The sequence below is a fragment of the Pavona decussata genome, unplaced genomic scaffold, assembly GCF_977016875.1.
Source record: "Pavona decussata unplaced genomic scaffold, jaPavDecu1.1 SCAFFOLD_72, whole genome shotgun sequence".
Classification (NCBI taxonomy): domain Eukaryota; kingdom Metazoa; phylum Cnidaria; class Anthozoa; order Scleractinia; family Agariciidae; genus Pavona; species Pavona decussata.
Window position 1 is genome coordinate 2,286,709 of NW_028145491.1, and position 12,997 is coordinate 2,299,705.

At 37.9% G+C, this 12,997-nt stretch overlaps 1 protein-coding gene across 1 annotated transcript in view; it reads left to right on the plus strand.

Moving 5' to 3' along the window:
• The first annotated feature begins 625 nt into the window (after positions 1-625).
• The window catches only part of LOC146476934 (SCO-spondin-like), a 37,061-nt gene continuing 24,689 nt past the window's right edge, over positions 626-12,997 (plus strand). The window contains exons 1-3 of the mRNA XM_085114040.1: positions 626-1,210; positions 2,166-2,313; positions 4,370-4,540. Coding sequence (XP_084970166.1) covers positions 863-1,210; positions 2,166-2,313; positions 4,370-4,540 — 667 coding nt within the window. The 5' untranslated portion in view covers positions 626-862. The remainder of the gene's footprint in view (positions 1,211-2,165; positions 2,314-4,369; positions 4,541-12,997) is intronic.

Consider the following 12,997-nt stretch of genomic DNA (forward strand, 5'->3'; position numbering starts at 1 on the left):
TGCACAGAGGACAATAGATTTTGAAATGTGCTGGAGCAACTGACCAATAGAAACGTTCGTGTTAAGACATTTAACTGTAGTGTGAACATTCAAACAAAGATTGTCACTGTCGTGGCCCTTCCAACATAAATTGCAGCACCATTGTTTTCATGACAAAGTTTCATAACCAATCCCTCAATTAACTATGCTCAGAGCAGTCTTTAAAAACAAACAAAGACCCGCGTCTTGAACAAACAAGTTTGTTGTGCGGTAAATTATTAAGCAAGTAGCACGGCTAAAATGCATTCATTTATTTAACACTTTCAGTTACAAACTGTGGGGAAGGACCTTTCGTTATTTCACAGGAATCTGAATTGAATGCATGTCGTAAGCGTATTTTTCACATGACAATAAATTTAAGTGCTGTCTTATACGTAAGTACCTTCTTTACTAAACTGAACAACGCCATGGAGAGTCTCGAGGCAGTGGAAACCTTTCATAAAGAAAATCTTGTAACTAAATAAACACTGAGAATAGATACAGTAACTAATAGCTCAAATCTTTCTTATGCAAATCAAACGTCACTGATTTGACAAAGAGAGTGAAAAACCTGCTTGTCTAATTTTTCAATTGAATACTGAAATCAGTTTGTTTAGTAGAGTCTTGCGTTGTTAATATATAAATTAATTCTTCTCTGGACCATTGTGTGCGGAGCTGTTTAAATCCCCCAAAGCAATTTCTACTATTCTTAATGCGGTAAACAAATATTTCAGTCGGCACCAAAGTGATCTACATTTTGTTTGCTGAAAGCAGAAACGACTCAGTACTGAGTACAGTTCGGATTCATTTACCTGAAGCTGTACTGAAAATTTCACAGCCAGAAATGCGCAAGTCATTTCTATTGTTTCTCGCTATCCTAATCATTCTATTAGCCAATTTTGAAGTGGAGTCGCGTCACCACAGGAGACGCCCAGCGCAAAGGAACCGAACTCCTAAACGGAAAAAGCCTCCAAAACCAACGAAACCTAAAAAACCAAAGCCTCCTCCGTGTCGGAGTAAAGATGGTGATGATGACGATGATGATGATGATGATGATGATGATGACGATGGCCGCCATCATCATCATCATCACTATCGCGGAGCAAAAAACTGCACAGTTACTCTATGGAGTACATGGGAACCATGTTCATTGGCGTGTGGAAAAATAGGACAACAGAAACGCACAAGAAAGGTAAGCTTCGCCTTGAAGTTATTTTGAATGACATGATCAGAACAAACTTGGTAGATGTTTATTTTTTGTAGTCACTTGGTACCAGAAAGCGACTACCAACAAGAAAAGTCGCTTAAGTGAGTCAAGCCCATGATCACCTGTACATCGGTCGGATGGTTTAGTCATTGAACTACAGGAGACTTGTGTGAGATGTTTGTAGGTCATCACCAAATTCCTATGTCACACACATTCTACACGAATACTGCTGGGATCAGCTTCAAGCGTTCAGCAATGATCCTCTTTCTGAGAAGATGACGTTAATTTCTGGTTTAAGATCTCAGTCATTTTAAAGCATTTTGAAGAGCATTACCCTTCTAATGATGAGTTCTCAATGCAAGCTAGAAGAAAATTTCCTGCAATGTAACACAGCATACAGACTACCTGAGGTATGAAGTAAGTTAGAAAATAGCACAGGAAAAATTCAACGATATAGATCGATGTGGTGCGAAAACACAACAGATATTTGCAACTGTACCAGTGAACCTTCTTAACGCGATTCAAAGTAAAAGAAAGTAGACAAAAGGTAAATAAATCATGCAATTTTATTATTGGTGGTTTCAGTAATGATAATACAGCCGCTCGTGAAGCTCACTTTAATTGAAATCTTATGTAAATAATAATGACAAATTCATAGCCAGCCTAGCAACAACAACAAATATATAGTGATGGCTCACAAATCATGAAGTAAATTTATACACTACAGAATAAAGTGTGATAGTTTAGATACACAGATGATACAGATAGAGAGACAGAGAGAGAGGGAGAGAGAGAGAGAGAGAGAGAGAGAGAGAGAGAGAGAGAGAGAGAGAGAGAGAGAGAGAGAGAGAGAGAGAGAGAGAGAGAGAAGAAATGTTAAAATCTAGGGGAACATTACTCCATTCTCGCCTTTTAAGATTTTGTTCTTCTTTATCATTAGGTGGTTCAACCTGCAGTCTGTGGAGGCGTTTGTCCGTTTGAATTGACTCAGAATCGCGATTGTAATAGATACTGTCACAATGGCGGTACTTTGGAGCTAAAAAGGTGTAAATGTTTGCCCCAGTATGGCGGACAATGCTGCCAACAAGGTTGGTGGATTAATCGTATTCTATAGTTTAGTTTTAAATTTGTTTTCTACAGTCAAATTTACAAAGGCCCAAGCCGATAACATTCGATTACATTGTAAACTAACCCCCCCCCCCCCTCCCCATTACAACACAAGTATTTTAAAATAGTGTTGGAGGAAAACAGATTCCAAGAATCTTTTCTTCCAGTCTCAAACAAATTCGTCTTTCGCTATTTTTGTTTCGTTTTGGTTGATAACACTTTTTACGGTTGTTCTAACCCTTCGCGGGTGTTCCTCAGAAAAGAAATTTGTATGCACTCCACTTTTATAAAACCCTAGAAAAATATGTATCCCTGTAAAGCTAATAAAATGTAGAATCTTAAAATATTAGCCCGGGAACAGCGGTTACTTTTAAACGTTTTGGCTTTGGTAAGAGAGAGCAATCCCTGAAACGCAAAACTGACAGTGAGTGCAGCCCTCACATTAAGGCAAATATCCCAACAAACTGGACTATATCCGGCACTCAGGAAATAATGAGCTAACAGAGCGTGTCAGGCTTTTCCGATATTCCCATTGGTTCCTAACAAAATCTATTGTAAATCTATCGGAATATTTTTCAATGAGTCTCAACCGCTGGGACGCCGCAAGAAGGCTATTTCGACTTTCGCAAAAAACCTGACACACTTTTGTGCTTTGGCCAAATATTAAAAAATCTGATAATATCTGATAAATGAGATACCTTATTACTTCATTTGAATGGAGGCAATACTCCCAAAAACAAACCCTGAGTTTTTGGCCTCCAAAGACTTGCACAGTTTTCGCACCCCATTACAGCAGTTGTCAACGAGGCCATGACACCAGCCCGTGGAAAGTAATGTAGGAAATCCCACTGATACCGTGACAGGACAATTTATTGAAATCCGCGGAATAGGCATAGCGGTCCCGTTTGGCCCTGTTTCTCTGCGTGCGTGTATTATAGTTACCAATTAATGGACAAAACTAAAGGAAAGCAGTGTGCCCCGTTGTGCCTCTCTCGATTCTTCTCCAATACACTCTGTTTTTTTATAAGAACCTTTTTTATAAGAACGTCGAGGCTGAGATTAACCAAAATTTTAAGAACGTGTTAAGAACATTCCTCAGGCTGAGAGTTGATTAAGAACGTTTTTATTTTGCTAATCCGTATATAATATCAATGTAACAAATAGAAATTAACATTAACAATGGTGACACACATCTCGGTTTGTCATAATCGGCAGTTCTTCATACCATATCTCAGCAGGCAATGCACTTTGATAGGTTTTCTGGTCACGTCCTCATTGATTTACTGAAATACATGTAGTGTATACCATGTAATTTAAGAACATCTTAGGAACGTTTTCAGCCTCAAATCGCAATAAAATATAAGAACGTTCAGGCTCAGCTCAAAAATTAGACGTTCTTATAAAAAAAACAGAGTGTATGTGAAGATGAAGCGGATTGTTCGAGCCTGGAGCACTTGCCACTGTCTACGAGATGTTTCTTTTTCTCATCGCAAGATTTGTTTTCTTTTTTCCCTTCTTTTGGGGTCCTCAGTGTTAAGCTCTGGTTTGTGTCCAAGCCTTTCCGGCTTTCATATAGAACGTTTCATGACGAAAAAATTCCTCCTTTCTCAACGAGAAACGAGTTTGACAAGCTTAAAGAAGCTTCTGGATAAACCCGTTTGCCGGAAAAAGGTGACACTTCGTTGGTGATAAAAGTAGCCATTCGATCCTTTGGAATACCCTTAAAAAGAAAGATATTGTCGATATATTTTCTATTTTTAGACGTCAAAATTGCATCTTTGTTTTAACTCAACTACATTTGGAATAATATCACTACGTTTTATACTAACCCATTTGCTGCGTTTGTACCTTCTCATATGATGGGCTCCTGACTTTCCTAGATTCAAAATAAATCCTTAAGTCAGTCTTAGAAATGTAATTTAAAAGGATAACAATAAACAAACTGGCAGTACACTAAGTTATTAAACGCACGCATTAGCAAAAGAACGGTCTCCATTACCGGTCCTTTGACGGCCTGTGACTGTCTTATTTTTGCAGTACACGGTGGTTGGAGTTGCTGGGGATTATGGGATCGCTGTAGCAAGTCGTGTGCTGGGGGCAGACAGACCAGACGCCGGGCTTGTGACAACCCTCCCCCGGCCAATGGTGGCCGTACATGCACTGGAACGAGCAAGGAGAACAGGCAATGCAACATTACACCCTGTCCAGGTAACAATTTTCCACAAAAAGTTTAAATAAATGTAGTAGCCAAGGCGACGTGATACTTAAACATTTTATTTTATGCCAGTAAAGAAATTAGAAGTCATTGATGTGCTTTTGCCGAGTAACTCGCGGTATCTTTACTTAACGTGACTTGAAAAAGTTGAAAGGAAAATCAGTTTTCTAAAAGTGAAATTTACTTGAAAGAAAAGGTAAATTTTTTCACACAAAGGGACTTAAAGTGACTGTAGAGACTTCGTAATGTATCGAAGAAAAGTATTTTGTTGATTACAATGACATTTTGTCCGGAAAACACTTAACGAAAGTTTGAGGAAGACATATCTGACAAGGTGAATTAAAGAGCATTAAGGTCTTGATTGATTCTTGATGTTGTACAAACTGCTTATTCAATCATGGGAATACGCTAAACAAAGACACAATGACTTGATTGCAACTGCTCACATCTAACGACGGCTTTTTAATAAAGCTTATTGAGTCCAACAGCAAAACACTCTTTCATATGCATCTCGAACGTTTCAGCTAATACCTTTCATCGCAATGAAGCGACTCAAGTTTTGTATAAAACTTGGAGAACTTGGGGAATATTTAACAATTACTCACAAAAGTGGAGGTTGATAGAAGAGTAGCCAATCAGGGTGTTCGAAAAACACGGGCTACTTGTTTGGTATATACCCAGATATACAAGAAAGGCAGTGGCGCAAAGTAAGTCCTTTTTCGGGTTTTTGAAATTAACGATATACAGTCGAACAGCGGTCACCCTCGGGGAATTGCTAAATGACCGCTTATACAGGTTGCACAGAATACATGTCAAACACAATAAAAACGACATTTCATTTCACATTTAGTAACTTAATGTACAGTTTATGCACAAAAGCGCTCACAAAATCACTTCCTCGGTTATGAAACTGCAACGATAAAAAGGAACATAGTACTTAAAACGGAGTAATAAAACATCGACGCCAAGATCTAACAATATACTGTAACAGCTGGGATACTGTGATTTAGACATATTGGGGTTTTTCTTTTAGCTGTGTTTAGCTGTTTCTTGCTCTGATTTGTTTGTTTCTGCTTTGACCGTGATGTTTTAAAATTAATGTAAACGGCGATAGCTCTCTCGATGAGCACTTTTTTGCTCTTTAATTAGAGCAAATGTCGAAATCAAGTATTGTTTAAATAAAAAAAAAACAGTCGATGTAATTGCAGATCGTAAGAAATTCAAATACCTGGAAGGTTATTTGTTACTATATTTGAGTGATTCCCTTTTCCAAAGTCACCTTTTAAAACAGGTCAAGGCAATAGAAACAGCTCGTTGGAACTTGATAAAGGGTGACCGCTACTGCTTAATAGAGGTGACCGCTTGATAGAGGTCCAAATTGCAGTAAGTAAGGGAAGTAATTGTCCAGAACTGGCCGCTTAATAGAGGGTGGCCACTTGATACGGTTCGACTGTACACATGGGGAATTTTGGAGTAAGAATTTTAAACATTTTACCAGTTTCATTCGGCCCGGCTGTTCGCATAATCAGACGAAATCTAAATCGCTCTAACCCGAGGTTAGATATTACCCGTCAAACAGAGTGGTTAGCACTAACCTTAGCTTCTGGTTTCATTTACATGTTAAGAAGGCTTCCTCTTATATCAGTTTACTCATAAATGAGAGGTCATGTTACTTGCGATGTTGCGTTTTTTGTAGTTGTAAAGCAGTATAAATATAGTTATAGACAACATGTTCCTGTGTGAGGTTTCCATGTGATGCTCGTACTACTAAATGTTCAAGCAAGCAACAGTGGTCGATAATCCTGATAGTGTATGTTCACGACGCCGGATTAGATCACCAGTTTGATCCAACTGTTGGATCAAACTGGTGATCTAATCCGGCGGCGTAATATTGATATCGAAAACAAAGGATATAAAAGAAAAGGCCGATCCAACGTAGAACGGTTTCAAAGGTTGTGTACTATATTTCGGCCCCGGGAGTTCGGCTGGCCAAACCAGACTTCTTCAGTGCTCGTACGTACATACTTTGATAGAATGACCTCAGTCTGTTTAGGAGAGATGAAGGATGGATGAATAAAAATAGAATCGTGAACTATCTTCCTTTTCTTGTTTCCTTTTTTTTTTAACTTGATGTTTTAGGTGAAGAAAAGAGAGCCTTTGGGAGGTGACGTTGATATTTTTATGTCAGTTTTAATGTTGCGGCCTCTTTTGGCTCTGAAAATTTGGTTTTCGGTATTCGCACCTTGTTTAGATAGCCTACATTGCATCTTTTGACTTTAGTTTTACTAATCATAGGCAAGCAAAAATCTTCGAGAGATTAATAAATATATATTATGAGATTCTGCAGGGCTGATGTAAACCAATGTAAAATGAATAAACTTCAATTAAAATGTTAAAATGATAAAATTTTGTTCTGCTTTAACAGAATTTCTATTCTTACTTTTATACTGATTAATTTTTAGAGTTGGCTCATGATAGCTTTGATCTGTAAAATTAAGCCAAACACCTTACGGCAAACCCTCGTTTCCTGTCCATCTTAAATTGCCAAATAACGCTGCAAGGGCCTGAAAAAAAGATAAACACACTTAACCACTACAATACAAAAGACAGAAACAAAACTATCACATTAGGCAACAAAACAACAATACACCCTGCCAGATGTCGTGTCACCTAATGCTTTCACCATCGTGTTTTCAGTTCTTCTGTCCCGCTGTAGACCTATGTTATCGGTTAAATGCAGTTTAGTTATTTAGTAATGCTGGTATGGAAAAAAATATTTGGGTCCCCAATCATGTTAATCCAAGGTAATTTCAGCTGCCAAGTATCTAAACATGTAATCACACTTTTCTGCTGAAGTTTACCTTTACGCTTACAGTCTAATGAAAAAATAGCAATAATAATGAGGTTCTGAGACTTATTGGTAAATTCTTGCTTTCGTTCCGATCTTTACATCCTTTGTTCTTGGAAACCCAGCAAAGTTAAACCTCGTATACATTGACGTTCTTTTAAAAGCTCCAATAGTTTTTCGACACAATCTTCTATCAGCTTACAATTGTGACGTTTCATTTATCAGTGCACATGTCCAAAACACTCCAGATTTCCCTTCACTTAAGACGAAAAAAAAACTGTTTTTAAAATATTTGGCTAAAGGCATAACCTTTTCATTGAGAATTGTCCAAAATATGTGCGACACTGAAAAGATCAACATTTATTGGATATGATACTTACAATCTATCAGCCATTCACAACAAAAGAAACAAACAAAAAGCTCTTACGACGTTTAAAATTATATATGATATGTCCCACCCTATTTGAAAGACCTCTTTTCGAGTGATATCGGGACATCGGTGTATAATCTTACAACTTCAAGGTGGAATTTAGCCTTACCAGCAATTGAAACAGATTAATACCGGAAAAGAAACCTAAATTGCTGAATATTTTCGTTCATTTAGTCGGCGGCAAGTTTGTTGTATCGATCTTATTGTCTGTTTCGGTTTCGTTGGCTGGTTAATTCATTGCTTGCACATTCTAAAGATTTCCATTTGCTTACTTTCTCCAAACATTTGAAGTAACAAATATGGCGCCCATATTTTGTAAAGTCTTGGCTTGTTACATCCAACCTTGCCCGGTTGAAACGGATAGCCTCGCATTGACAGCCTCGCGGTTCCATACCGAACACTTGTTAAAAGTAGCACCTACTCGTTGTCGAATTCCTCGATACCTCCAGCAGAGAATTAATGGGTTTATTGAGGAATGAAGAAAAACCAAGTACCCTGCAAAATAGTTAACAGCTAAGACAATAATGTGAGAACCGTAAGTTTCTTTTACCATAAATGAGATGAGATTTGGTAACCAACAAAGAATAAATATTATGTGCACATAGAAAGCATTGTTGGTTGATTTTTTTACCCGAGCCATGTTTGGTGTCTGGTTGTTAGACTGAACTTGTAAATGACTTTGTATTTGATTTCTGTGACGCCGCGCAACTCTGTAAATGTAGAAATACGTTACACTTGTCGCTAAAACGCCAGAGATTTCAAGACAAACAGCCACCATGTCATTGTATTCAGGCAGTAAAATGAAAACTGTGGCTCCAATTGCGCTAGTTGTCCATAAAAATAATAAAGTAAATAGGACGTTTTTGGGCGTTATAAGTTGGCAATATCTTAAGTGCAAAGAAACAGCCAGCAGTCGGTCGACCGCAATGGCAGCAACCGAGAAAAATGATGACAACGCAAACAAATAAAGCAGGAACCAAAACATCGTCATTGTTATAGGACACAGGAAATCAAAACGACTGGGATGCTCAGCTTGTTCGGTCTTCAGCATCACGAAGGTTACTGCGATAAACATTTGTTGCACTAATAACCCAACAGCTAAATCAGAGACAGCGAGGTTTAGAAACAGTGCTTTCATACTTATTGTGATGGACGAGGATTTCCAAAGGGCAAATATGACGACAAGATTTCCGATGACCGTGACCAAGGAAGAGACGATATTCAACCAACAAAGAGTCGTCATGAAAGGTTCTTGGTGTAGAACAAGTTCGACTGATTCCGCAAGCTTATAGTGGCAGACTGGGGCCACCATTTTGAAGTCAGATCGAAATGGGATGTTCGCTTTTGACTGGCCTATTATGAAAGCATAAAAACAGAAGAATAAGAGAAGATAACTACTATGAATGGGTACCAGCTGTGTCGATTTATGAAATTAATTCCTGCTTTGTACGTAATATCTGTTTACTTATTTAAATTCAAAATTAAATATGTTTTTCAGTTACAATGAAAGCTAAGTGTCAAGACTATGTTACACTTCACGCTCTTGAAAATAAATCAAGATAGTTTAACCATTAAGTCTGGAAGTTTTTCCATTTAAAGACAAACTGATGAAGTTGAAAAGACCTCTCTGATTTTTTACCTTCGATTTAGAAACACAGCTAGTTATTTCAAGCAATTTAAAATGGGCATTTATCGTTTTCATATTGGTTTTTCTTCTGTGGGAAATTTAATTACCGATCCGCCCCTATTACGTTATCTTTTGTTGTTATTTCTCGTTGATAATAAAACTACGTGCTGAAAAACTATGGATTGCAAACACCAGGCTTTTCTAGAACAAACTTTGTCAAGAACAAGATAGACACTTTGTAAACTGTCTCGCCTTTAATTTATTATTCTGTGTGGGTCTTTCCGTTCGAAAAAAAATTGTTTTTGATTAAATTACAGAGGACAGCCTTCTCGAATTCTGTATTAAAAGAAACCAGTGCGGTAAAAACAAAACTATATAACACTTCAAGATGAAATGAACACGAGTAAAATCAACTCTGAGAAATACGGATTTTAGGATGGCCAAAGAAATTTGTAGAGTTTGATATTAAAAGGCTATTTCTAACGGACACTTTTTAAAGTTCAGCGATGACAGAATCTTGAGTGACTTAAATTTCAAATATTAGACTAAAAGCTTTTTTGGCCATATGTGACATATGTGATAGAAAACGCATTTTTGGTCAAACTTTGAGTGGTATCTTACGTCAAGTTTTGAAATCATTGAGGGTCAGACACGTACAATCGCTCTGTTGTATGCGTCGGACCCACATACTAAACGAAGGTATAACGGAAAGCTTGTAATCTTGTGCCATTAGACCTGACTATCTCTGGGAGATCAGATCAATCCCATTAACAACTGTCGTTCATTGTTCATATCAGCAGCCACAACTGTTGATCACACCAATCTATGAATCACTAGTTCTTCTCAGCACCATTTCTTTTTGACATTTCACTGATTAAATTTCAGTTGATGGCAACTGGTCAACATGAGGAGCCTGGAAGAAGTGCAGTGCCACTTGCGGGGGAGGGACTCAAAAGCGTTCTCGCTCCTGTACCAATCCTTCAGCGGCCCATGGAGGAAAACCGTGTTCAGGGCCAAATGAACAGATTCAAAACTGTAACACGCACGTGATGTGTCCAGGTATATCATACTCTAGTGATTCTTTGGCTGCCTAAACAGGCTCTTTAGGTGTGGATGCCACAACTCAAAATCTCTCGTCATGGAAAAGGCTATCGTAATACATTACATAAGATGGAAACCCAAAACTGAAAAGTTTTTGCTTTTGTTGTTTAATTTTAATCAGTGTTCTTTATCCGCAACAAACCTAGGACGCCTTTAACGTTATTGGTTCTCTCGGCTCAGAGGCCCGTTTCTCCAAAGTCCCGGTAACTTAACGGGCCCGATAAGTGTCTTTGGTGAAAAAAGGTTTCTTAACAGAAATGAATTTTTCGTAGCTTTGAATACTAAATTTTAGAATTTTATGATTGTACGAAATCATTGGCCAAGTACCATGTCTGTAATCACTGTGTAATCGCCGAAAAAAAGTTTAAAATATACTTGTTGGGCCGTAGCGAGGGAGCTTGAAGCAACCGATATACGTATGGGGCCTTTCGTTCACCTTTCTTGCAAAATGCTAAGCATTGTGGTTGCGGTAAGATCAAAATGACAAGGCATTGTCGTTAATTTGTAAACACAACAATGAAACGCGCTGTTCTGCTCTGCTCTGCTCGAATGTTCGAATCGACGTATATTTTCTCCGTCTTAACTATACCCCCAATTTTTCAAAATGTTTTTACTTCGTTTATATTTTCTAAACTAAATCGCCTTTAATTTCAGGACGCAATATATTGGCATTATGTAATCTAAATGTCTTGAAAGTTGCGTTGTTGACTTTGATTACACAGGTTGATTATTCCAATTATTCGCGATTTCGTCTCGAATTCCACATAGTGCCATGTCTGCCTTCAGATTTTTTATTAGAGTGGTAGCTAACAAGTCGTACAACCTATCAATTTAGAAGAAACTAGAGAAGTAATCTTTAGTTGCCACGCAATTCTTGTGGCGTAACTCGAACAGTTTTGTTGATGAGTGGTTCGTTTTGTCGTTTCTGCCAGATTGCCAAGTTCCTGACTCCGATGGGCGATGACCCAGGATACGTAAAAAGTGCCAGGATTCTAACATGATCATTTTTTAGGCTTAGGCACTCAGGCTACACTCTGATTTGAAGACTACCTTATCCGAAAAGCAAAGAATGCATAGAAGGCCTGTGTTTGTAGAAAAATGGCCTTACATCGAATGGTTCAGTTTTCAAAACTTTGGCAGACTAAATAACGGTGGCTACCGTGCCGAAATCGCTGAGACAGCGTCTTTCCAATCGTGCAATCTTCCATATCGTCTGTTATTGGAATTTTGTTTTTCATCAGGGCAAAACTACATTTCAGCTGAACTTAGACTCTTCAATATTTGAATGACATTTCAAATATCTTGCTGGATATTGACCGTTTTCAAATGACAAGCTTAACATGACAACAGTTTTGACACGTGATATTTTATCACCTTAATTATGTGACAAAAACATCCCACACCACTTAACAAAGATTCCGTGAGGCAATCGAACGGCTTATGCATGAGCATAAATTTTCGATCCTGAAAACGAAACCTGTTTTCTCAAGTGTATTAAGACTTGACCAGCCTTATTATTATGCACATTTTTATTTGAAGTGGGAAGCATTTTTCCAATCTCTGCGAAACCTGGCAAACAGTTTAATATCGGTATCCTTATTACTTTTCCAAAATTTGTTGTATCAGATTCTAGTCACGTAAAAACGACTCATAACAGTTATGATTTTTACTGAAAAATGGGGTACAGAAAGCGACATTATTCTTATTCTCATTCTGAAGATTTCCATTTGCCTACTTTCTCTAAACATTTGAAGTAAAAAATATGGCGCCCATATTTTGTAAAGTCTTGACTTGTTACATTCAACCTTGCAATGTTGAAACAGATAGCCTCGCATTGACAGCCTCGCGGTTCCATACCGAACACTTGTTTAAAGTAGAAATTACTCGTTGTCGAATTCCTCGAAACCTCCAGCAGAGAATTAATGGGTTTATTGAGGAATGAAGAAAAACCATGTACCCTGTAAAATAGTTTACAGCTACGACAATAATGTGAAAACCGTAAGTTTCTTTTACCATAAATGAGATGAGATTTGGTAACCAACAAAGAATAAATATTATGTGCACATAGAAAGCATTGTTGGTTGATTTTTTAACTCGAGCCATGTTTGGTGTCTGGTTGTTAGACTGAACTTGTAAATGACATTGTATTTGATTTCTGTGACGCCGCGCAACTCTGTAAATGTAGAAATACGCTACACTTGTCGCTAAAAGGCCAGAGAATTCAAGACAAACAGCCACCATGTCATTGTATCCAGGCAGTAAAATGAAAACTGTGGCTCCAATTGCGCTAGTTGTCCATAAACATAATATAGTAAATACGACGTTTTTGGGCGTTATAAGTTGGCAATATCTTAAGTGCAGAGAAACAGCCAGCAGTCGGTCGACCGCAATGGCAGCAACCGACAAAAATGATGACGACGCAAACAAATAAAGCAGGAACCAAA